At 44.4% G+C, this 27,320-nt stretch overlaps 1 protein-coding gene across 1 annotated transcript; it reads left to right on the forward strand.

The window, feature by feature from the left end:
* Positions 1-2,425: 2,425 nt before the first annotated feature.
* Positions 2,426-10,136, forward strand: Hr38 (Hormone receptor-like in 38). The gene is made up of 4 exons (XM_080272759.1): positions 2,426-2,809; positions 3,236-4,722; positions 5,555-5,733; positions 6,465-10,136. The coding sequence occupies exons 1-4, from the start codon at positions 2,522-2,524 to the stop codon at positions 6,719-6,721; spliced, it is 2,211 nt and encodes a 736-aa protein (XP_080128885.1). The 5' UTR covers positions 2,426-2,521; the 3' UTR covers positions 6,722-10,136.
* The last annotated feature ends 17,184 nt before the right edge of the window (positions 10,137-27,320 follow it).

Raw genomic sequence — 27,320 nt, forward strand, 5'->3', positions numbered from 1 at the left:
CACTCTTCACTGTATCCTCCTTCTCTCCTCTTTCCTCGTTCTCCTGTTAAGTTTTTTATTCTTGTCCATTTACCTTTCTTTGCTTCGCATGTCCCCTCCCCCACCCCTCTATAGTCCATAAGATTTGCGTGTGTGCGTGTGCGTGTGTGTGCGTGCATGCGGGTGCGCGAATGGATAACCCAATTAATACATTTATAATTTTCTTTCGGTTTGCTAGTAACCAGTTTTAATATTTTTGTTTAATGCATGTGTTCATTATAATTATTGCTTGAGTCCCAAACCTCCTCCTCCCTACCACTATCACGACGACCACTATCGCCATCACCAATACCACTGTCACCACAACCACTATGACTACCTCCACCATAACCACCACCACCACCACCACTGCTACCCTTACCATTACCTTGACCTCCTGCTAGGTTTTTTTTTGTGTTATTTTGAAACGATAATAAATCCTGTCGTTCAGATTGCATGCTAAACCTGATATCGTCTTGTTTTATTACTTTTATTTTCTTAATATTATCCCTCCTCCTACTTTTTTTTTCTTAGTTATACCATTGCATTTCTCTAATATACCCTGCTTGCACCTTAAATAAACCTCTCCTCTGTTTGTTGGAAAATATATACAAGTTTTTTATTTATGATCATTATTAGTTTCCTCTAATTTTCACCCTTTTTTTCGTCTTTAATATTTTCCTCCCCAGATTCTTCTTTTCTCCAACTATTTTTTTTCCTCTCCTTGCTTCGTTATCCGCCCCTCCTTTGCATGCCACCTCTGCAAGCCAGCAAGCCACCTATTTTTCCAGGTATTTTCAGCCAAACATTGCAGACGAGAGGGGGAGAGGAGGTGTGTGTGTGTGAGAGAGAGGGAGGGAAAGAAAAGTGAGATGTAGGAGGAGTAAAGAAGGGTGAAGTGAGATGCAGGAAGGGTAAGGTAAAGGAAAGCAGGTAGGGCATGGGAGGAGATAGAAAGTAGGAAGAGTGTTGGAGAGATAAGTAGTTAGGAAAAAAGAGACGGAAGTGGAAGGTACAGAGGGAAAAGTTCGCAAAACGAGGGAGAAGGATGTGGCGAGAAGAAGTTTTCCTGCAAAAAAGGAAAATACAGCGGAGGAGATGGAACTGAAAGATCAGTAGGGTGCTGGAAAGCAAAGTACAGTAGATAGAAGAGAGAAGGAAGTGAAGAGTATAAAGGGAGAAGGAAGAGTGAAGAGAAAGGAATGACGGAAGTGGAGAGTAGAAACTGTGCTGGAAAGAAAATTAGGTAGAGCAACAGAGATGGAAGTGGATGGTAACTGAGAGGGAGGGAGGGAGAGAAGGGGATTACAAAGCAATAAAGAAAGAAATGAGAGGGGGAGGAAAAAAAATCTGGGAATAGAGATGGAAAGAAATCGAGAGTTGGGGAGGGTGGAACAGAGGGTAGGTAGATGGGATGAAACAAGGGACAAAAAAAAGAGGAAGGAAGAAATGAAAGATATAAGAAGAAAGATGGGATACAGAAGGAAAGGAAGTGAGAGAGAGGAGGTTAGAAAGATAGGAAGAAAGAGGGGTTGTAAAAAAATGAAAGGAGGAAGAGACTTTAGAAAGATGGAGAGTATGGTTGCAAAAAAGAAAAAAAGAGGTAGAAGAGAGTGGTTGGAAGGGAAAAAAAAGAGAGAGATAGAAGAGAGAGAGGGAGGGAAAATGTAACAGAGATGAGAAGAGCGTGAGGATGGAAAGAAAATGACAAGACAAGAGGTTAGAGAGACAGGGAGAAGAGGGATTCGAGAGAGAGATAGGAAGAAACAGGGGAGGTTAAAATAAGTGGGAGAGGGACGGAAGGGCCACTAAAGCAAATGACTCACGTAGCAGCAGTAGCAGCGGCATCAGCACCACCAGCAGGCAACCCACCCCGTCACTTGGCACCCTCACACCTTCCTTCAGATCGCTTCGCCGCAGTAAAACACTTTGACACATTGTTAATTAAACACTATGTAAATAAGAATGTTAAGCAGTATACAAAGACCTTCACTATGAGTCTCAGTTAGTATTGCATATGGAAAAGATTAAGTTTAAAGTAAATTAAATGTCACAATTAATATTTCAATCTCGCTTCCTTTGATGTCTGAGAAGTTAACGTTTGTTGTGCTTTGAGGCAGTGTTGAAGACTGTCTGTGATGATAAACTTCCTCATATCGGTCTTAATGTATGACCTTTAATCACTTAAAAATGTGAGAAGGATAAATGATCACGTTAATGCATTATTTAGATAAATTATTGTGCTTGTTAAAAGTGAATTAACCTATCTGTACTTAACCCATGTGAGTGCCTGGTGTTGAAGTAAGGGTGAGGGAGGGAGCGGGCGCCCCCTAACCTCGCCCTCCATCCTTCCCTAACTCCCACAATAATCCTTTTGAAGTGGAGCGTCGCAGCGCAGTGTTGAAGTGTTCCGCCCACATCCCCGTCCCACCCCTACCCTAAGCCACGCCCCCGATCCCACGCCCGTGACTGTGCTGTGGGTGGGGATCGAGGGCGGGACCCGATGGGCGGAGCAGCAGAGGACAGCGGCCCCGCCATGGAGGACAGCCCTGGCAGCCGGTCGCCGTCACCACCTCGCACGTTGGCCACCCTCCTGCCGGTCAACCTGAGCCTGTCCACATGTCAGGCACTGGTGGTGGTGTCGGCCCTCCCGCCCGCCGCTGTTGCCGCCGCATCACCGCTACCCATCACGCCCATCCTTCTTACCAGCGAGGTCTCTCCACCTGTGGCAGGGCCATCTCAAGAGGAGCCCCGCGAGGGAGGCGGCAGCGCGGCGCCCTCTCCTGAGCCGGTACGCACCGCTGCACCTCCTGCGGCACAGTGTAGCCGGGCACAGCCGCAGCCGCGTGTCGCGCCGCGCCGCTGCGGCCATCGTGCCACATCACACCATGCATGACAGCTGCTGCTACTGCTGCCGCTGCTGCTGCTACTGCTGCTGCCGCATTCAGTATTGCTCGTGTCTTCTCTTTCTCGCACCTTCTTTCTTAACTTTTCTCTTTCTCTATCTTGATGTCAATGCATGATGACGCATGATCCGTGTAGGCAGTGTATGTGTGTGTTGGTGTGTGTGTATGTGTTGGTGTGCGTGTGTGTGTGTGTGTGTGGGTGGGTGGGCGGGTGTGGGTGTGTGGGTTGGTGTATGTGTTTGTTGGTGTGTGTGGGGGTGTGTGTACTAGTGCTTGTATAACCCTTGCACTAACTAATATTTATTCCACAGCAGTCGCTGCTGCATCCCAGCGTGGCTGAGGCTCTCACAGCATCCTATGGCCTCTCATCATCCTTCGGGGAAGAGTCTCTCAGCGGCACCACCAGTGAAGAATTCAAGCTGGGATCTGCCTTCACACCTGCAGCTGCACCCAGCTACAGTGAGGGCAGTGGTGACACCCCATTCAGTGAGGTCTTTCATCCTGATTACCTGCTAGCCTCACCACCCCTAGAGGACCTCAAGCCTGTCATAACTCACCCTCCGTCAGGCACACCACCCCCTGGTTCACCTGGCCAGTCTGCCTCCACGCCAGTATCAGCAGCAGCAGCAGCAGCAGCTTCAGCACTGCCCAGCTTCCAGGAGACATACTCGCCACGCTACCGACCGCTGGGTTCCTCGGACGTGTTCACATTTAAGACTGATGAGGGCCGCCCTATTGAGTACCCACAGCCACCCCCTGCACACCAGGCATTTGCCCAGGCCTCACCACAGCATCAGCCCCAGCAACTTCAGCAACAGGCACAGCTCCCCCAACAGCAGCAATCGACGGCAGCCTTTGAAGCATATTCACACACTTCCCAAGTGTATGCACGACCAACTCCATACACCAGCCCCTCTGCACCAGTCACCCATGCATACAGTGGCCCAAGTAAGGCCTTTGGTGGAGAGTTCTACCCAACGGCACCCTCATATGACCCCCTTCAGCCCCTGCATCATGAACAGTACCTCCGCCCCTCCACCTCCCACCACTACACAGAAATGACGGCTGCCTCCACCTCCACTACACCCTCCGTGTCCTTCCTGGCTCGTAAAGCACCCACTGAGCATCTCGACCCTGCTCTGATGCGGCTCCATGCTCCACCCATATCTGCCGCTCGCCCAGCTGCCGAGCAGAAACCACAGTCCCCAGCACAGTTGTGTGCAGTGTGTGGTGACACAGCTGCCTGTCAGCACTACGGCGTCAGAACTTGCGAGGGATGCAAAGGTTTCTTCAAGCGAACCGTCCAGAAAAATGCAAAATACGTGTGTTTGGCTGATAAGAACTGCCCGGTGGACAAGAGACGGCGTAATCGGTGTCAGTTCTGCCGCTTCCAAAAGTGTCTGGCTGTGGGCATGGTAAAGGAGGTGGTCCGCACAGATAGCCTTAAGGGCCGCCGTGGTCGTCTGCCCAGCAAGCCGAAGAGCCCACAAGAATCTCCGCCATCGCCCCCAGTGTCAATGATCACAGCACTGGTCCGGGCCCATGTGGACACCACTCCGGATCTATCCAACCTGGACTACTCCCACTACCGACCGCCAGAGAGCGGTGCTGACTCTCCTAGCACTGAGGCTGAGCGCATCCAGCAGTTCTACTCACTTCTCACATCCAGCATCGAGGTTATACGCCATTTTGCTGAGAAAATCCCTGGCTATCACGATCTGGCACGTGAAGATCAGGACCTGCTCTTCCAGACAGCCTCACTAGAGCTCTTCGTCCTTAGAACAGCATACAGACTCGTGTAAGTACTCCTGCACCTTAGGTACAACCAAGTGATGAAAGTCACAAGTTAGATGAAAGTGAACCTGAGCAGAAACTTGACCACAGGTTTCGTTATGTCTAATAATTCTAGGTCACGAAAAACTCGTGTGATGATATATTATTTTACTCTAGTGAATTAAAAAATAATAATTTCAGATTAATGAAACGGGAAATGCAGCACTATTCCTTTCACTATCCTACTTTCCGAATGCAGATCTTAGGGAGAGTAAACGTACTTTTTTTTTTTATTGGCTACTGTATTCACTTAGGTCTTAGGCTCAAACTTACTCATTAATATATAGGGCTTTCACTCTTCTTTGCCTTACCAGTCTTTTACTCGTTTTCTTTAGTAGTTTTATGATAACCTCGGATACGTCTTCAACATAAACTATACCTTTATAATTTAGTAAGATTTTGGTTTTATGGGGTATACAAATATTTCATCTGCTGCCATTCCATCTGTCTATATATCTATCTATATCGATCTGTCTATTTGTCTGTCTATCTATATTGATAGATTGATCAATAGATAGTTAATAAAAGCATCTGGCTATCCTTTACAACAGGAGTCAGGTTTTCTGTTCATTTTATTGCAGATCCTCAGGTTATGCAACCGATACACCAAAGTTTATCATTTATCATCGTTTCTCCATCCCTAGTTCGGCTAAAATAATGTTGCCTGATTTCTTATCCTAACACTACTTCTTACTTCTTTTCACTCATGCCTCTATTAATTACATCCCTGCTCACACAGTACAAACCTATACTCACTTTCATGAAACAAAACTAAGATCTTTCTTTCCTCCCCTCAGGACGAATCCTGACGAGACAAAATTCGTGTTTGACAACGGTCGGGTCCTACATCGTTCTCAGTGTGACCGGTCCTTTGGAGAATGGCTGCAGGGAATCCTCGACTTCTCTGCCTCTCTCAAAGCCATGGACCTCGACATCTCCGCTTTCGCCTGCCTCTCAGCGCTCACCATCATCACAGGTAAGCACAACTGACGAGGAAAGCACCTAACAGACTTTCCTCCAGACTGTGGCACGCGACCGTCTACTTACAAACCAGGTCCCTATTTCAGTTCTCGTGCGAATTGACTGGAGTAAAGAGACTGCAAATATGTATGAAGAAACTTCACCCCATCAGCTCTAGAATTTCATTTTATATGTTATTCTTGCTATATCCTGCCAATAACATTCAGTTTAGAATAGATTTTTCAGCCTGGAAGGATAGGATGTAGCCTTCGTTTGCCCTCTGACTCTAAATTGTGTGTATATGGAGGCATTAAGCAATTTACAGGACAAACAAGCCTCTGAAACAGCAAACCGTTATCACAGATAGTTTTGTTTTACGGATTTTTTCCATTTTGATCTGACTGTCAAGTGTATGGTAACGGTACTAGTGAAGCCAAACATACAGTGAAAGATGAGGTTAGAAACAATATCCATTGAAGAGCTCCACATTTAAAGATTTCTCCTAAGGATAAAATGAAAAAGTGGCAATTAAACTGAAGGGGTTAATCTCTCTCTCTCTCTCTCTCTCTCTCTCTCTCTCTCTCTCTCTCTCTCTCTCTCTCTCTCTCTCTCTCTCATTTCTCTGGGGTTTATTGACGATGAATTATCTGTTGACTATATCCTTTAGTTTGATTGGCACACTTAGTACGGTGCTTACTTCTGTTTCCTTACTAATCCCATTTCCCCGTCTCCTTTTTGTATTTCCAGAGCGCCATGGACTGAAGGACACCAAAAAAGTAGAGCAGCTGCAGATGAAGATAATCAGCTCACTCAAAGACCATGTGACCTACAACGCAGAGGCACAGAAGAAGCCTCACTATTTCTCAAGAATTCTTGGAAAACTGCCGGAGCTGAGATCACTGTCAGTGCAGGGGCTACAGCGTATCTTCTACCTGAAGCTCGAGGACTTGGTTCCCGCTCCCCAACTTATAGAAAATATGTTTGTCTCCAGCCTCCCATTCTGAGCTCCTTCGCCCCTCAAGCAGGCAATCATCAAGTCTTCGTTCTAACTACTGCCAAGGGGCGCGGGTCATCTTCCCTCCCATACACCCTCCATCTCCTAACAATTGCCCCGTCTCCCTGACTGGCCATCGAGGAGTGTGGGCTGTGTCCCTGCGACCTCGCTAGTGCACCTGCAAGGCCCAGGGCAGCAAATCCCCAACCTAACCCGTATTCCACCCCTTGCCCGTCAGTATCAAGGCTCGGTCAGGAACACCCCCCTCCCCAACCCACCCCTCTCTTACAGCCTTGTGCTCCTCGCTGCCCTCCATGAGCGCAGCAGAAGGTGTGCATAATTAGGTTGTCAATACAGTTGACCCACAAGCATGAAGGACTGTCACTTCCGGACAATTGGTAGCAGCGGTGGTGACGGTGTCGCAGCTACGACAGCGACGCCGCACCGTCGTGTCAGACTTGTCACGCGGGCGAGACGCCTTGACAAACTAGTCATTCTGTGATTTAAATGAAAAAGAAAAAGGAGATTAAGAAGGATGAGTAATAGAAATATTGTTTATACTTGGAGCTCAGCAAAGCTTGATGACGTATTTTTGTAATTACTATTAAGTCAAACATAGGATAATGTGAACTATAATAATGTCGGCCTTACCTTTGACATAGGTAACTGTACAAAACCCTGTAGGTAATTAGTGGTGTTGGCGCGGGGGGCGTGGCAGGGGCTTGGAGGCCCCGCCTCGCCCCACCACTCCAGCTCCCGTGGCCTCCGCGCCAGGTCCTCACTCTTCTTCTCTCTTCTTGCCTCCGTGAAGCTACTAAGTCAATCGGTCTCTTGTACAGGTGTGTGAGAAACGTAACGAGTAGGATTAGAGTGTCATGAAGTGTATTTTTTTATATTTGAAAGTCACGCCTACAAATATAAGCTTATAGTAACCCGCCATGGTGCTGTGCGAGATTCAAAGAGTTGTAGTCGGTATCTTCTTTTTGCTGGAACTGCCGGAATGGGCAGAGGACGCTCTTTTCACCTGATACTTCCAACGGTCAAGGCTAAATTGAGGAAAACAAATAACAGCCTCGTTCGGTAGTGCTGCCGGATCCCGCTTGAATATTTTTCTCTAGAAGTGCCGATGAAAAGTTGTCATAGTCGTCATAATCAGCCGTCTCGTTCGGCGCTAAACATTATTAATACTCTTGGAGATAAACCGACCTGAACTAACGCTTGTCTGTGTCCTTTTAATTGATCTAGCTGGGAATTACATATTGGGCTACGTACTACGACTGTCCCCTCCCCCGAATCTTTACGCCACTCTCAGATTTCCGCTGCTAAGAGATTATATTATTTTCTTCGCCCCTTCCCCCCATTTTTTAAGTGTGATTTTTTTGAGTACCTGTAGCCTGTTTGTGGCGCCCGTTTGTAACCCCCCGCTACACATGAAGTTGAATTTAATTAATAAGTGACTTTTGTGTTCTCGTTTCCCCTGTTTTCCCTTATGCGTCCTCCCCACCACCACCACCACCACCACAAGAACCATCCCGAATTATGTACGTGTTTCCCCTCGTCCCATTTATAACCTCCACGAAGTTATAAACGTCGTCTGGTCACTGTTTTTTGCCCTTCATCTTTTATGTTTTAGTCAGTATTATATGTCATTTCATGTCATAATGTTGAGTGTATTGCAGTATCCTTCAGCAAGAGCGTGCACGGGATTCCTCCCACCTCCTTTTTGAATGAGGAAAGGAGAGAGGGCCGAGGCTTGTGTCTTGAGGGGAATTTTTTGGCAAGACCCTGTTGACTGTTGTCTGAGTTTCTTTTATTCGCTGATGTAGAGAGGCGGCGATTGTACGGTACGTTGTCACTGCCTGAGAGGATGGTAGATAGAGGAGCCTCCTATTTTGTAGGGTCATTATACTCCTCCTCGCCTTCCTCCCTCCCTCCCTCCCTCAGTCCGACCCCCAGCACGCTGTTATCAGTTTGTCAATCACACCCCCAACTACCACCAGGTACCCCCTCCCCAACACTAGACCAGCGATGCGAAATGAGCCATATTGGTAAAGCACATAATATGAACACTTTAACTCACGCCGGAATTCGAACCCTGGCTCCTAAAAGTGAGGCTTGTCATTCACGATAACCAATGAGTTGTTTAGCTCAGCAATACAATTTTACACTAGTGAAAAATAAAATAAAACTGCTAAGATTGTCCACAGAAACGTTGTGAAGAATCCTTCCTTCTCCATATATATCGTGAGCAGGAATGGAATTCAGAAACGATATTCGATGTCTAATAGTGATATCTTGTTGTTTAAATGACAATCCCAGAATCGTAGACGTGAATACACACCGCGTGGTGGGAAAGGCCTGAGCAAGATCCTGTGGCTTCTTCCTCGGGCAGTGTGTTTGCGTTCACGTGATTGTTGTCTTCGTGAAGTTGTCCTGTTGATAAATTTATGGCTCAGTTTGTACGTTTGCGTCCGTTTTGTGGTAGACGTTCTCTCGTTTTCCATTGCAAGCTGTAATTCACACGTAAACACCACCAAGCACACGTAAAGCAAACAAATAACGCAGGTACAGATGACCTGAGGCGAAGTACGGTACTCTTTTGTGGTCATATCGCACGTCTGGCACAGGAATCACTGCTTACATTGTCCCGGCAGCGTCGCGCGACCATCCAGACATGAACACATGGGAAAATATATACATTATATGAACAATCCATGACACTCAAAAAAAGAAAAAAAAAAACATTAGTGTAGTAAGGAAAAGGTGCTACGTTCAAAATAGGTCATCTGATACTCTGTGTCTAGTAATATATATATTGATCTTTATATTTTTTTTTATCTCCGTCTTGAGCTTCTACGTAGCAATAACCAGGAGAGCCAGTCCCAGCCGAGCCCCTCTGAGCAATCCCAGGTCAGTCGCAACCATCCCTCGCTTCTCACTACCCACGTCACCTGTAAGTGGAGATAATCAGATGTAGTAGAGAACATACAAATAAATTCTCTCCTCAAAAGTGACAGTACGCTCACGCCTCTGACCTGGGTGACCTCGAAGTAGGTTCTCCCTGCGACGCTCCCTCACCTCTAATAGTCGAACCATGTTACTGCAAGGATCTCGTGCCTGGTATCCAACATTGTCTCCTGCCGCCGCCGCCTCCTCCTACTCCCTCTATTGTGACGTCCGCTTATATAGAGAGATATCTTTTTATTCTATATAAATATATGAAATATTATTTAGTATATATACATAAATATATCTATATAAATAAATATTACATGAAGCACCGATCATTGCAGTGACGAGGACAAGGAGCATCTTAGCCACACCAAGCCGTTGATTCGTTCACTCGCTAAGATTCACCGCATCTCGAATCATTCCTAGCAGTTCAAGACATTTCAGATAATATTCCAAGCCCTTATTTTCTTATGAAGGGTAAAAAAGTAGTATTTCAAGCATTAGACTAAACAAAAATGTGTAGCTAACAGTGTGCAGTTGATGCCGCCAATTAAACGGGGACGAGTGTGTGTCAATGGCTGTGTGTCTCGGGTGCTTCCTGTGCCGACTTAAGTTACCAGTCAAGCACAACCTATTCTAGCCTTCCACGTGGGTTACCATGTCATTTTTTAAGAGATAAATAAATAGTCTAATATATATAGGGATAAATGCTAGTTGGAGATGCTTCGATCGATTTTACTACTACTACTATTACTGCTACTACCACTACTACTGCTGTTACTGTTACTACAACTACTACTACTGCTATTACTATTACTACCCCGGTATTGTCGCAGTGATGAAGATAATGATGATCATGAAGTTCTTTGTAGATGTCCTCTGATGTGTTAAGAATAATTTATTTTTTCTGTCCACACTCGACTGTACAGAAACCCGAGTGATATGCGGAAGTGGTTCCAGATTTTTTTTTTTTTTAACAGACCAATGTGGCTTTGGAAAGAAAAGGAAAGCTGTGAATTGACAGAATAATAATAATGATAATAAAATCCAAGTTCTGTTTCCCCTCTCCTGCGCTGTTCGTGACAGCGCTCGTCTGTCTGCTATCTGTCTGTCTGTCTCCACTGTACATATATATAATTTTTTTTCAAGTTGGGTGTGACGAAGGTAGTTAGTTCCCAAGATAGTTTTTGTATACTTTTTTTTGTACACACTACATTTCTCTCCCTCGCTAAGGCTAATGAATTTTTAAAGATAAGGCTGAAGGGATGACTACTTTTATGATGAAACTGAAGACGATGATGATGATGATGGTGTTACTGACTGCACACTATAAGCACTCTCCTGTATTTCTCTTTCCTCACCACCTCGGCTAATCCACCACACCTCCCACTACTCACTTCATTCTGCCTCCCTTCTCTGTATCAGTCTTTAGTCTATCTGAGCGGTTCAAGTGTCTTATAATGTCATATCAACTTTTTTATTGGAAGGGAAAGAAGTACATAAAAATATGGGCAGTTGATTTTGTGATTACATGTGTAGCTATACGAACCTCTCCTTCCCCTCCAAAGCCAGTCCTTCTTTCCACTTCTCCCTCCCTCCCTCCATAACTCCCCACCCCCCTCCAACCACCCATTAAAGTGAGTGTTTAAGTGTTCTTATCATTGTTAATGCTTAAGTGTTGAATAAAAATGTGCTTGTTGTTCTAACAGAGCGTTATGTTTTTCATCTTTTAAAATATATACATACTAAGAAAACGTTTCTAAAAAAAAAGTTGTTTGACACTTTTTAATACACGTCTAGAGATATTTAAAAGTATGGTTGCCTAACCTGCGTAGTGTATTATACATTACAAAACAGAATGTAACTTATTTTTCCATGGATTTGGATAGATAAAAATGGACTATAGAAAAAGATACGTGTAGCAAAAAATGTCACTGATCTCACAACCACTGGACCTGCTAGATTAGAATGACGTCACGAGGCTAGATAAAATGAAAGAGTTGAATTATTCCTGCATCGATTGTATACAAAGTTGTCCCCCCTCCCTCCCATCCCTCCAGCTCATTCCTCAATTCCCCTTTTCCCTCCTCACTCCCTTCCATTCTCCCTCACGTTTTTAACCACACTGGAAATTTTTTAACACCAGTAAATTCCGCTTCCAATTGAAATTTAATCCCAGAGATCAATATCAATCGTCGTACTGACTTCTGTGCTTTTGCCCTTTACCCTTATCCTTCCCATGGCACCCTTCGTTCGTTCGTTCCTTCTTCATTCACATATTCATTTGCCTGTGTCCACACTTGTGATATCAGCGTCATTTTGTAATTGTTTTCAGGACCTTGAGAATGTTGGGTCATATACACAGCAAAACATAAAAAATATAGATAATATACTCCTCTCTTCTCGTGTCAGGGCAAGGGGCTAATCTTTCCTCCCTAGAATCCTGATCCCTGATAAATAAATACAGTTGCTTTCCATTCCAAGGGGAGGTCGTTCACTGACACCAACCCCCTTCCGCCTCATTCCAAATCACCTTCCGTATATACAAGAGGGTTCTGGGAACTGACCCCCACTCTCCGAACCCCATTTCCCCCCAGTCTTTCTCCTACCACCCCCACCCCTCCTCAGTACAGAAGAGAGATAATATGACCCTTTCCCTATTCCCCTTCATCCACATAAACACACCTAGCCAGCAGGGACGTCCCACAAAAATATATAAATATATATAAATATATTATATATATACAAATAGAGAGGTTCTTCAAGGGGGTAGAGATCCAATTTACCGTCTGTCTCATCTGATGTTCCCACTTTCCTATTTTTTGAGATAAATATACATGAAAGAAAAGTGATGAGTTTTATTGTTGTCACCTCTATTGTGTGTGTGTACCCTGGGCCTGTGATCAGAGGAAAACAGCATTTACACAATCTATAAAACAATGTATGAAAGTTTCAGCTGGGAATTGAACTGAAGGGCATTATCTTGTGAAAGGAATGCCTTAGGTATGCTAGTGAAAGGCTAAGGTAATTGATCTTGTTAACGTTTGAGCAGGGGAGAGGAAAAATTATTCAGATTAAATTAAGTATACAGACTATCCTAAAAAATTTGTTGAGGGGGAGGAGACAGCGAGTAGGAAACAAAAAACTGATTAACATGATAATCTAGAATTACAGCTTCAAGCGGGTATATAAAACTGATCTTTTCTGAGGTATTCAGAAGGAAGCGCGGTCTCAAACTTTCTAACAGTGCAAGAACGAATAATGTATATTGGGGGCTTTTAATTTAGTGAAACATTACATAATACCCTTCACGATGATTGGCTTCTCCCTCATTTGACTGCAAAAAAAGGCAAAAAAAAAAAAAAAGAAAGAAAGAAAGAAAGAAAAAGAAAGAAAAGCCGGATGGGACAGATAAGCGAAAGTTTATCATAATGTAAAAGATGTCCCCGTGCTTTCAGCACGGGGACATCTTTTACATTTCGTTTTTACTATCTGCAGATGATTTCAGTTATCTTTTGAGGGAATATTAACTGGAAAGGTTAGATATAGCCCTTAATTACCCTTTGACTACAAGAGGAGATTACAAGGATATTAGAAGACACGTCACTGGCTTAAAGTTGTTCTGAAATGTAATTAACATGACTTCGCTGCGATTCTGTACTGTTTCAGGACCATTCAAAAGCTGACGTCAATGATGAAAGGTTAGGGTCTTGTGTCTTACTTGAATACAGTCGTCTGGCGTCAGCTAAGTAGAGCACTAAAATTGTTCCAAGCATAATAGAGTCAATGGTGACAGTATAAGAGCTTGAACTTACTTGAAACGCGACAATATTATAACTCTGGCTCCTATGATTCACTCAGGTGAATCAAATAATCTCGCACTGGCTATAGTAGGACTCGCGCACGTTTGCGGCTGTGGTGTAGCTCGCACCTGTGTACAGTGTTGCCACGTTTTCTATACCGTTATCTCTCTCTCTCTCTCTCTCTCTCTCTCTCTCTCTCTCTCTCTCTCTCTCTCTCTCTCTCTCTCCTGGCGGGAAATGAGCCACCTTGAGTACTTTTGATTCTTTTATAAGTTATTTATAATTGTGCTTTCATTTGTTAATTTGGTTTTGTTATATTTAGTAGTAGATGGAGTGTCAAAGTTACTGTCTGCTGAGAGGTTTGTTACGTTACTGATTCATACACCCCGACGTAGTGGGGTGTGGGTGTAGGTGTGGGTGGGAGTGTGGATGTGGGGGTGTTGGGGTGGTGGTCCAGGGGGGAGGGGAAGTGTGAAGGGGGATTTGACCTGAGACACCCAGGAGGGATTAAGAAGGGAGGGAAGGGGAAGGGGGGCTGGATTCACCTACCACGTGGTCAGTATTAGAAGAGAGAGAGAGAGAGAGAGAGAGAGAGAGAGAGAGAGAGAGAGAGAGAGAGAGAGAGAGAGAGAAATTACGTGTATAGATATATGTGCATCAATAGGAACAATGTATATCAGTGTGTGCAGTATGTACAAAGGAACAAATGATTACAAAGAAGGCAGTGACAGACCTCTCTCTCTCTCTCTCTCTCTCTCTCTCTCCTGGCGGGAAATGTGAGCCACCCTGAGTACTTTTGATTCTTTTTATAAGTTATTTATAATTGTGCTTTCATTTGTTAATTTGGTTTTGTTATATTTAGTGATGCCGACAATGCATTCAATGCATGCCTCTCTCTCTCTCTCTCTCTCTCTCTCTCTCTCTCTCTCTCTCTCTCTTGGGACATTGAATCTCCTCATTCTCTCTTGGGACATTTATTTTAGGCCAGATGGGTGTGTAAGTATTGCCACACACAAGAATTACATGAATTATTTCTTTTACTTTGGATATTGGCATATTTCTTCTTTTTTCAGGCTCATTATCTTATATCCATAACTGTGATATTATTACCCACCCTAAAACTACGCTAAAAACCATTAAAAGTGACTACAATATCTTTTAGCAACACTGTACAATATGTATGCCATGTTTCTGTGTTACTGTATAAATATTTTATGCATAATAAGATTACTGTTGATTCATCCATCAAAATACACAAGTGTAAGTTTTATTCATCTGAATTTATCGAATTTGTGATGCCTTGTACATAAATAGCTTCCGTTTCACATCGCAAGTTGAGGAAACGTGGCACCATTGTAAACAGGTGCGAGCCACACCTCACCCGCAAACGGCCGGGATTCCGACTATAGTATGGAGTACGGTACTAGAACTATCCTGGCCACAAGAGTGTTAAGATGACTTCAGACCAACATTTGATATTGTTGTGTTAACTTCTTAAATCTGGCGATTTTTTTATTTTCTTTTGTATACAAACTATCATCTTCAGTTTACTGAGAGAGACGTGGTTGTGAAAGGGTTAATGGAGACGTCCTAATCGCTTCTGTACAAAGACTCTTTCAAAATCTAATATAATCGTCAAGAAACAGCAAGAAATACAAAAAATGCGTCATCACATGGAATAGATTGAGGATACTACAGTGTGCTTTGATCACATACTGATTTTATGTAGCGATAACTCAACAAAGGCTAAGTGGCCTTAAAGAACTAGGTCCTGTTCATCGATTTATACGGTACACATAGATGAGGCAACGGTTGATGCAAGCTGCCGCCATCTTGGTACTCGCAATAGAATAGTGCTGCAGGGTGCTTGAAACACAGTTTTACGAGTTTTGGGGATCAGATAATTCAGCACTATGCCATCGTGTGCAGCGATCAACTCCACAGGCAGTTCAAGGACTGTGGGAGAACTTTTCGTCGGTGAGTAGGCATGATAAGGACTTTCTAGCTTGCTTAACGTAATGACCTGTGACAAATGGAGGACTATCGAATGACGTTACAATGGCTGTTCTTCGACAAATGGTATAGAAACTGCACTCTATTTTCAACTTTGCTAAGGTGATCATATTAACCCTTTGATACATTTGCCTCCCATATAACCCCCCTTAAAAGCATCACCCAGAAATTTCACTTGGTGAGTCATGTCTTCTAGAGGGGTGCTATCGATGTCCTAATTTTCAAGGAAAACGGAAAAACGACTTCTCGATTCTTCAGTGCTCATTTCACGTGTATACACGCGCGTGTATGGATTCGATGGAAGTACGATGGCGGCTTCCGTCACTGTGCGGTGGCTTCACTGCTCGCACTGAGCCGTGCGTAACAGGCGCACTTCATCGATAGAGCTTACTGGTCCTGTTGCTGGACAGGGATCATCATCCATCGCCACAAATAAATACAGAAGTTATCTGTAATTATCTTCTGTGGGGTAGATACTGTTACTCGCTTCAGTCCGGGTACGTTATTTTTAATTTATTCTTGCTGCTACCAGATGGTTTTATTTTAAAGCAATATCTAACACATCCAGTCCGAAAATTTTCTGATCTGAAATACGTCGACCGATTCGACTACATTCTCCATTCTGCAGTGCTCACATCATTATAAGTAAATCTAGTGTCGATATCGATACCCTCTTTGTATGAGTGTATATCATAGATGGGTTCAAAGTAACTGATATACAGTATCTGACATTTGCCGTAGTTCCGGGAATAAATGCCTTCTCACTCCGAAAGATGGTGTGGCTCTTCAGCCATTTATCTTTGCAGTAGCTATCTACTTCTCAAGCTTTTCTTGGCCAACAGGAGATAGACACAATGACATATTACCCTTCTCTGGTGCATCCGACAGTAAAACACTGGTATGGCATGGTGAAAATGGAATATTAATTAAGTCATATAAACGTTTGTGTACTGCCACAGTGCCTTGCAGTTTCGCACTGTGGCGTCTGTAAGGACAACAAAATGACATACGTAACATGCAAAGCCACTCTCAGTACAGGTGGGAAATAATTTGTTGGCGTACTCATGTGTGGGCATATCATTATATTCTTAACGGAAATGCGTAAGTTTTTTACAGCAATAAATACAGTTTTCCGAAATGCGGCGCCAGTTATCTACTGAAACTTCTTCCAGAGGGGCCCATCAAAATAATTTAACATTTGAACTGTTGCTACGAGAGCTGATACGGGTATATCAAAATTCATTTTCTTCTAGATCCTTACTGACACCTTCACGGTCAACGCATATATGTGCAGCTGATTAGGCTTCCTCATGACACACTGGGGAACAAATAAAGTCAATGAAGGCCAGGTAGGAAAGTTTTTTTTTTTTTTTTTTTTTTTTAGGTTCTTTATTTACCATTCAGTAGAAGCCCCCTCTGAGAAACACTGTTCCTGAAGGCCAAGCAAGGAAGGGTGCATGAGAGCAGGAAAAAAAAAAAAAAATGGTTATCTTAGGGCATAAAAGGTATAGAAGTAATCATCAATACAAGCACAATAATGAACAAAGACATTCAATGGCACATGCATGGTACAAAGTTGTGACAGTAATTATTATCATTACATGTTTTGAGATGAGTAAAGTGGTACTTAGATATACACGTGTGTACATACGTATGCAGACAGAGGGACATATGCACACATACATACGCGTATATATCACTACATATATGTACATATTCACGCACATGTTGCTATAGACATACTACATGTACAGGATAGGTCCTCATGTATAAAGATATGGGTATGTGTGCTGGCGTGCATACATACACATAAGCAACATGCGCATATTTATATATATATATATATATATGGAGCCTCTGTGGTACAGTGGTAGAGTGTGTGCGTTTCGTACACGTGTGAGCCAGGGTTCGCGCTCCGCCGGGGTAATAAACTCTGGGAGTGTTCACCCAGCCACGTACTACTTCGGCGGACACAAGGGGTGCTGAGGTTGAACCTGTGTCGCTTACTATAAAGTATCCCTGCACCCAGTCGGCTTGCGCGGGCCGCCTACACTTGGTTCACAGACTACACACACATCCAAAGCCACTACAACACTACCAGTAGACTTACAAGCACTTCTCACCCTACATATAATCTCTACCCGACAGCCTAAGCTACTTGTTAGAGATACAGTACATTGGCTGTATGGTCCCGAAGTCGGGATAGGCTGGTCCGGCAGTGGATCCTCCAACGGCTGATGATGATGGTATATCTATTTATATAAGTAGAGACATAATTATACATAGTCATATGCACAGGTAGATAGACAAAACGATATGCATTATAAAATTACCTCGTTTCAAAATCCCAGCACTAGGACAATACATGCACATGCACCTGATGTGTGCGTGTGTGGGCAACATACACACGTACACGGCACGGGACTTATAGATTTGTTCCTCCTGTATTTTTCATATGATAGAAAATGGTAACCAAATTTCACTCGAAGAAACTCGTACTTTAAGCGCAAACTACATCTAATGTTTCCTGCATCAGCTACTCTAAATATTCTCACATGCCTTTCCTCCATACACCATATACTCTAGCATAGCGACTCATAGTGTTGATAAATAGTGCGCAACGAGATTATTTTGGATAATGGTATTAACGATTACAGGTTCCTACAACGCGTGTAATATTGTACTAGTCATTTTTTTTTTTTTTCCCCTGACAGAACTAGGCCGCTAGTTTACTGTACGGTTGCTTGAAATTTGATGAGTCTAATGACCGTATTTTGAGTGATGCAGGAGGTTTCGTAATTCATCTTCTTTAGCTGTTTGCAGAATCGTTTATTCTCACCCAGCTGGTAAAGCAACCAGCCAGAATACCTGATAATCCTGACCATAATGCCCATCTCTTGGATTTATTCTTGACAAATAATCCAGATCAATACAGGATAAAGGTACTGTCACCACCTGGATCCTCTGACCACAATCTCATCAAAGCCTCATTAGTTAACCCCCCCACACCTCCCCGTTCTGCACCTGTCAGGGTGACCCGATGGCACTTTGATAGGGATAACTGGGATGGATTTAGAAATTATCTTGCTGACATTCCATGGCAGTCTTTCTTCTCTAGTGATCCCAATCCTACCCAGTCCCACATTTGCGACTTAATACTAGCTGGTATGTATTTATTCATACCAAGTCAACAGTTCACTAAAAGATCGAACTCTCCAAAATGGTTTGATGGCAACTGTGCCAGAGCAACAGCCCAAAAGTCATTAGCATCTAACTCTTACTTAAAATTAAAAAAACATCTGAATCACTCTCCCAATTTAATATTGCTAGAAATCATGCAAAAGCTGTAATAAATCTAGCTAAATCAAACGTTCTTCTAAAGCAAGCATCAAAACTACTTAACAACCCTAGTGACAATAGAATATTCTGGTCAACTCGTGAATTCTTTTAATAATAACTTTAACAAGTCATCAACAACTCCTTCGCTAAAGCGTGGGAAAGCAGATATTTTTGCCAGTATACAGTATTTGCCAGAAATTCTACCATAGAGGATGCCAGCCAGAACGTCCCAGTACTTGATCTTGGCTCTTCCGAAATTGTTCCACTTAAAATACAGACAAGATACGTAAAATCCATCCAAGACAATTTACCTACCAACAAAGCTCCAGGCCCAGATGGAATTCCACAAATTATTTTGAAAAAAATGTTCCCCTGAACTTGCCTCTGTTCTAGCTAAAATATTCGGACTATGTATACGTATTTCTTCATTCCCTAACTCACGGAAAGAAGCCAACATCCACCCAATTCCGAAGAAAGGAAGTTCATCTGACCCCTCTGATTACAGACCAATAGCTGTCACACCTTCTCTTGGTAAGGTATTTGAAACATTAATTAATAAGCACATTGTTAAACATCTAGAATCCAACAACTTAATTAGTGATAGACTATATGGTTTTCGCCACGAAAGATCCACCATTGACATAATCTCCTAACTCATACCATCCATCAATCAATTGACCTACATGGAGAAACTCATGCAGTAGCCCTCGATATTTCTAAAGCTTTCGACAGAGTATGGCACCGTTCCCTGCTGTCCAAATTTCCTTGCTATGGACTGACATCTTTTGTTCCTTTGATTTCCTCACATCTCAGTGACAGGAAAATATGAGTAAAAGTAGATGATGTATATTCCAATTTCCACTCAATTAACGCTGGCGTGCTGCAGGGATCAATTCTGGGGACAACCCTGTTCCTGGTTCATATTCATGATCTGTCACCCACAATCCCATCCACTCATATGCAGATGACTCAACACCACATAGTTCATTCATACTCAGGCACCCATTTACAAAGTCTAATACCTCTAGCTCTCAACTCAGTACAGCCATCTCCATAAATCAAGACCTATCTACGATCAGTGAATGGGGACAAAACAACCTTGTCTCATTTAATGCTAGTAAACTAAATATATACAATTTACTAACAGACAGATATTGCCAGATTCGTATATTACCTTCAGTGCTACTAATATTCCCGTCTCCAAAAGTATTGAAATTCTCGGCGTCTCACTTAACAATGCCCACAGCTGGACCTTTCATGGTAGATCACTTGCTAAAACCGCCTCAAAGAAACTTGGATTATTGTGCAGAGTCCGTAACTTCTTCACTGACGAGCAGTTAGCTATAGTTTATATGAGTCATGTGCGCTCTCAGCTTGAATATTGCTCACCCTTGTGGAATGGATGTGGAGAGGTTGCATTAAAATAGCTAGACAAAAATCAGAACAAAGCTGTTAGAATTATTAACAACCGTGCCATTACAAATAAACTACCTCCCGTACAAGTAAGAAGGAATGTTGCCTCCCTTGTATTATTTTACACATTTTTATGGCAAATGCTCAAAACAAAATTGCGTCCATGGTGCCACCACTCCATGCCTTCCCTCGTGCTACACGGGCATCTGGTAGCACTCATGACTGGAATGTCACTCAGCCATATTGCAGAACTTCTGCCTATCTGAATTCTTTCAATTCCCGAACTGCATCTCTCTCGAACTCACTTCCCTAGAGTCGTTTCCCTCCAAACTTCAACCTACAGCTGTTCAAGTCTAACTGTTACAGATATTTTATGAACAAAGGACACCAGTAATCTGGTGCATGGATTTTTTTTTTTTATTCATTTGTTTTCCCTTCCTCTGTTCTGTTATTTAAAAACAAAATATAACACAGTCATTCTCTAGTATGTTCAGTATAGGAAATAGATATTTTATGAACAAAGGACACCAGTAATCTGGTGCATGGATTTTTTTTTTTTTATTCATATGTTTTCCCTTCCTCTGTTCTGTTATTTAAAAACAAAATATAACACAGTCATTCTCTAGTATGTTCAGTATAGGCCTATCATTTTAAAATCTAGAGTTTGCATCAGTAATATCCTACATAAGAAGATAATGGGCTGTAATGCACACACACACACACACACACACACACACACACACACACACACACACACACACACACACACACACACACACACACACACACACACACACACACACACACACACACACACACACACACACACACACACACACACACACACACACACACACACACACACACACACACACACACACACACACACACACACACACACACACACACACACACACACACACACACACACACACACACACACACACACACACACACACACACACACACACACACACACACACACACACACACACACACACACACACACACACACACACACACACACACACACACACACACACACACACACACACACACACACACACACACACACACACACACACACACACACACACACACACACACACACACACACACACACACACACACACACACACACACACACACACACACACACACACACACACACACACACACACACACACACACACACACACACACACACACACACACACACACACACACACACACACACACACACACACACACACACACACACACACACACACACACACACACACACACACACACACACACACACACACACACACACACACACACACATGAACCATATAGACAATTCAAGCCATTGACTTTTTTTTATTATTGCTTCTGTCTTGTTTGAAGTTTTTAATCCGGTGATATATTTTCTGTATATTAATTTGTTAAAACTTTAACTAAGATTCAGGGCTTTTAAGGCTGAACTTGAAAATAAAAAATAAGATACCCAGTACTCCAGCCCAGACAGAAAAGTATACCACAGTCCCGCTCCAACTGCGACCAGAATCCACCACCAGGTAACTGAAATACGAGTGTCTGCACCAGAAGGACACAAAGAGCCAGCGTGCCCAGCATCTGGAGGTCCCTCTACCCCAGAGCTGCCACACTGCCACCATCGCAACTCGAGCCACCAGTACCAGCGACGGCGGGGGCTCAGCAGCTGACTGCCTGCCAGCTGGCCAAGATGTGCAGGCAGCCACGGGTAACTGAGGTCCAGCCCAGACTCACCAGGGCCTTACAGCTGGACCGGGACCTCTTCAGTTGCAACACATGGCTGCTCAAGGCAGCAGATGTCATGTGGCACAAAGGACTCTACATGTTTGTCACAACAATGCCATGGACCTGCCCCACCCAGGCTACAGGCCTCCACCACCCTGAATGCCTCCTGCAATGGTGCTCATAGTGTTCACTCAGTCTGGGAGTAAGGCTGCCTGTGACCCAGTGCAGCTGAGGAGAGAGGCAGAGATGGCCATGCAAGAAGCAACTCCTCCTTTCAGCAATGTATACTTCACAGATGGCTCGGTGGACCCTGACACCAGAGCCACTGGAGCAACCTTTGTGGTGAACAGGAAACTACCACTTTGCGGACCTCAGACGGATGCAACACATTACAGACCGAGCTGGTGCCATCAGAATGGCTCTGCAACATGCTCTGGCTGGCCCTGATAAACAGGTTGTCATCCACACGGATTCCCAGTGCGCCATAGAGGCGCTGCAGCACACGAGGCCAAGGGACAATGTGTGTCTCATCACCAGTATCCTCATGTTGCTGCAACAGTTGCAAGAGCTGGAATGACCAGTGGTCATCACCTGGCTGCCCACTCACACAGGCATCCCAGGTAATGACCTAGCTGATGATGTGTTGGAGTGTGCAGCCACTGCAGCACTAAGGGATGGAGCCAACACTGCCATGGAGGAGGACATCCCTCGGGTGGCACTGTTGGCAGCCAGCACAGTCCGGGGTTGGCTGAGGAATCTAATGCCTGCCCACATGGCCATACTGAGGCAAACCCCACCACCACGATAAGGAAGAATAAAATACTGTCTGTTACTAATATTGGGATTGCTCAGGTGAAGGATGGTCAGTCAAACCAACCAGTCTCAATTCTCACCACACTGGAGGACCAGCACATTGCTTATGGCCCGCTCAGAATTGTAATATGCTGTAAATAAATATAAATCAATCAATCAGGGCTCCTCAGCTTAGTGCCTGCTAGATGCGGCATAACCAAGCTTGCTAGATGCAGCTTGGCAACGCAGAAGGAGATCCAATGTGCTTGCTAGATGCAGCACAACCGAGGTTGCTAGAGGCAGCTTGGCAACACAGAAGGAGTTCCAGTGTTCCAGTATGCTTGCTAGATGCGGGACAACCAAGCTTGCTAGATGCAGCTTGGTAATGCAGAAGGAGTTCCAGACCACACACTCCCTGGAGTCTGGTAGGCTTCCCCAATGTGACACTGAAGCTGGAGTCAGTACCCACCCCCCCCTCACACATACATCCCTTCACACATGTAAAGAGCGCCCTCCTTACCTCTGGAAAAGGAATCCCAGGCTTATTAACATTAACTCATTGTCCCGACTATCTTGTGTCCCTTCCAACTTCACTGCTAGACCCAGTCTAGGGACAGACCACACTACTCTGTACCTAGGCTGAAAGAGAGAGAGAGAGCCAGGCATTGGGTCTCCACTTCGCTGGAGCTAAAGTCTTAATCTACCTCCCCTTTGGACTTACCTCAAATAATTCACAACATCCCAACACCCTCTACAGACGTAGAGACAAAACTCGGCCCCATCCTTTTCCAGAAAGGTCCTAGTGATGGGTGTCAGTATTATATGCGAGACATCCCCTCCAGATCTTCCCTCCCAATTTCCCTCCACCCCAGTTGACCATTTCTCATATATAAATCTCATGATATTGGATGTAAGGTGGTATATAGAGGTTTGTGCAACAATAAATCTTTTGTCCTGCCAATTTAAGTTTCTGTTTCTACCCTGTACTCTTAAGGTGTGTTGAAGCCTCACTGTTTAGAAGAACCCCACTAGACCAGGACTCCAGCATACCACTGGTGGCTAGCGGTTGTTCTAAGAGGGAAGGCAAAGCGGAGTTTCAGTCACTGAGGTACACAGTTTCACAGATGCCAACATGGCGGTGCTAAGGTCCCACATTTCCATTCCCAAGTATGACTCCGAGCTGTGTGATATTACAACTTATATGGAAATGATCAAACCAGTGCTTGTTAGGAAACAAAATTGCCTATTAACTTGCTGCGTGCCAGCTATTTTTAGCCCTGTGGGTCGCCTCCTTGCTGGCCATTTTTTGACCTTTTTTTTTTTTTTGCCAAAATAATAGATTTTGATGTGAAAACAACGAATTTCACCATTAAAATGCTCACCGAAGCTCGGAAATGGATTTTATTGAGTCCTGCATACTCACATACAGGTATAGCTGCTCTCTCACCTCACCACGTAGGTGAGAGAAAGCCGTTTTCTATGTAAGGTATACTCAGGTATTTATGTTAGGAGGGTATAGCAATGTTCAGTACACTTTTCTGATTACTTATTACTTCAACATCTGTCACAATTTGCGTGTCTTTTTCACTGTGAATGCATTATCTTCCACTTACTTGAAGATAAGTATAACCTGACTTCATTATGTACAGTCCTGGCACTTACAATAAGGTATTTACAACTTGACTTCACTATATAGTCCTTACACTTACAAGAAAATATTTACAACTTACACCTATATGAAAATATTTACAAAATGCCTTCACTATGTACAGCACTCGGTGAGGCACACAGGCAGAGTGAGGCAGCGTGAGCGTGAAGAGGGGAGCGAGTGAGTGTATGGCCTTGACGGCCAGGGGGATGGTAGAGGAACAGTTACCATACATGCTTGCCAATTTTTACCAGCGAATCTTGAAAAGTGCGCTCACATTGCAATTTTTAATTTAAACCATTTTAAAACATCATTGGCACTGGCCACGGAATTATGTCAGACCATTTTAAAACGGCACTGGCACGTGGCAGGTTAATTAACAAGGCATAATAAGCAAGGAGTAATAAGCTAAGGTGTATGTTAGGATACAAAATATCCTATGAATTCTGAGATTCGTGATACTGATGAAACTTTGTTCAAAGCGGCTCTGTCTCCTCGAAACGATGATCCAGAGGTATGGTTGGGATTTTGACACAGGGCAAGGGCAAAAGAGCACCAGCCACGTCGGAGTGAGACTAGCAGCATAGATCACCATGCCCTCAGCCACACCTCCCAGCCAGTCTTCCACCATGGTTGACCCCAGTGTAGGAGGACTAGCAACCAATGAATGAGACTTATGGAGGAGGGGCATGGATTGTGCTGTGGCACCTGGTTTGTGTGGGTGTGCATTCGCTGGTGCTGAAGGGCTGAGTGCCACCACGGGGTTGTAGTGTGTGGAGCCCCACAGACTGTGTGGAACCCCGCAGACTGTATGGAGTCCCACAGACTGTGTGGAGCCCCGAGGATTTAGAGTGTGGAGCTATTGGGAGTGTGTGGAGCCCGAGGATGGTGCCCCGAGGATTTATGTGTTTGCCAAGGAGTTGAGTATTGTGTATAGGGTATTGTGTATTTTGAATAATGTGACATCCATGTTTGTTAATATGTAAATACATTCATATATATAAGTTGCTTGACACTCTGTTGTCCTGTTGGTAGTAAGGTCATATTCCCAAGAATCCTACAGTGTTGGATTTGGTATATGAGGAAGACTTGCAGAAGATTGTGGTATTGCTACCCAACTTAGGGAAGTCAGTAACCCTAGTAGCCAGGGAAATTAACCCGGCCATAATGTGGGCACAATTCAAAAAAATTGTCATCAACTCCGTCCAACTATCCCTCTAGGCGGTCGTCATGCTGTCACAACTGAACGATGTGAAGTTCAAGGGAGACCTTGATGCTACCTTAGCAGATTTGCGGAAGCTTACGATGTCCGTGTATGCCCAGCTCACTGAGAAACAATGAAACCAACACATTTTTGCTCACCTTATACGTGTCCTACCAAGTGCCATCCCATCTGGGAACATTTTTAACCATTCATGACACACAAGGTTTTTTTGGGGGGGATATAATAACAATCTGAAAGCTGTTAACAGCACTTGCATGGTGACAGAAACAAATTGGGGCTGTGTGCTGCATCCCTACTCAACCGGGTTGGAAGAGCAAAGAATGGGAAAGTGCCAACCGCTCCCTCTATCCTTGTATCTCCCCCTCCCCACAGGACAAACAGCTGTGGCAAGACAACTTAATCTTAATCAGCCTTTGGGAGTTCAAGGCTTGTAGTGAGTCTGACACCTTGCACGATATGTTTGAACAAATCAAGGCCCGATGTAACCAGTCGAATCAACGGGGTCCACCCCCACCACCCCATACCATTCTGCTTCATGTAGCCAACAACGGCACCCAGAGGGAGAACTCAAAGGTTGGACATGAGGAAGAGGTGGAGCCAACAACCTTCCTCGATAACGAGGTGTCCGTGGAAGAGATGGAGACCTCAGAAGCCAGGCTGGATTTTTAGGCTACCCTGTAAGTTCAGGCCCTGGTGGGGGCAACTAGCAACCAACTCAAAACGCTAGTCTACATGAATATCAAGTTCCAAGGAGTCCCTGTGCAGCTCCTAGTGGGCACAGGTGCCACGCATTCTTGTCTGTATGCGGGGTACTACCATAGAAACCAGGTAGCCTTTGAACCCCCCTGGCCCTCATCCATTACTCTCATCAGGGCAGGGGACGAGCTGTTGGTCCTGAAGGGCGAAACTTGCTCACTCGTAGTGACCACCCCCGAACTGTCCGCCCATGCCCACCATCCGTTCATCGTGCTTGACTCCAAATGTACAATATGATGGCTATCTTGGGCTGGACCTATTACAGAAGCTGAGAGCCACAACTGACTGCCAGTTCCAGTGGCTCCGATTTGGTGCCCGCCCTCATGCAGCTGGCCTGCACACAGTGATGCAGGTAGTCACCAAAAAAAGCACCAACATGTCATTTCAGCACTAGGCCTGGGAAATGCTGAGCACACTGGCAGAACAACCCCTGCTTTCCTCTCCCCAGATGGACCAGCCATTTGCCACTAATTGCCTACTTTTTCTGCAGTTGTCTCCCCCCTCACACCTCAACGTCTTTACAGTGGTGAACGTCTCCGACGAACCCTTCACACTCCCAAAAGTGTTAGTCAGAGGAGAATTGGAGACGTTCAGTGTCCTCCAAGAACTTCTGGGCGCAACTGACACTCCTGCACCCAACACCCCCTCCTACCCTATATTCCCTCTCACCTCCCCCTCATTCCCTCTCAACTCCCTCCCCAATACCAAGAAGACCTGGAACAGATGCTCTTCCGCTACTAGGAGGTCTTCGCCTCGCATCCAGGAGATCTGGGCAGGACCGAAGTCTTACACCACCCCCATGCACACTATGGGACCCTTGATAGACTAGCCGTCATGCTGGAAAAACCAGGTGCAGTGCCAAGAGGAAGACCGCCAGGGCCAAGAGATGCTCAATGAAGGGATAGTG

This window comes from Coenobita brevimanus, chromosome 51 (assembly GCF_032717465.1).
Source record: "Coenobita brevimanus isolate Jiangsu-jjx chromosome 51, ASM3271746v2, whole genome shotgun sequence".
NCBI classification, from domain to species: Eukaryota; Metazoa; Arthropoda; class Malacostraca; order Decapoda; family Coenobitidae; genus Coenobita; species Coenobita brevimanus.

Bases quoted from the DNA above. Each gene is read 5' to 3' on its own strand.
- Hr38 (XM_080272759.1), top strand. From the start codon at position 2,522: ATGGGCGGAGCAGCAGAGGACAGCGGCCCCGCCATGGAGGACAGCCCT. The intron at 2,810-3,235 runs GTACGCACCGCT...TTTATTCCACAG, and splicing joins CGGCGCCCTCTCCTGAGCCG to CAGTCGCTGCTGCATCCCAG. The intron at 5,734-6,464 runs GTAAGCACAACT...TTGTATTTCCAG, and splicing joins AGCGCTCACCATCATCACAG to AGCGCCATGGACTGAAGGAC.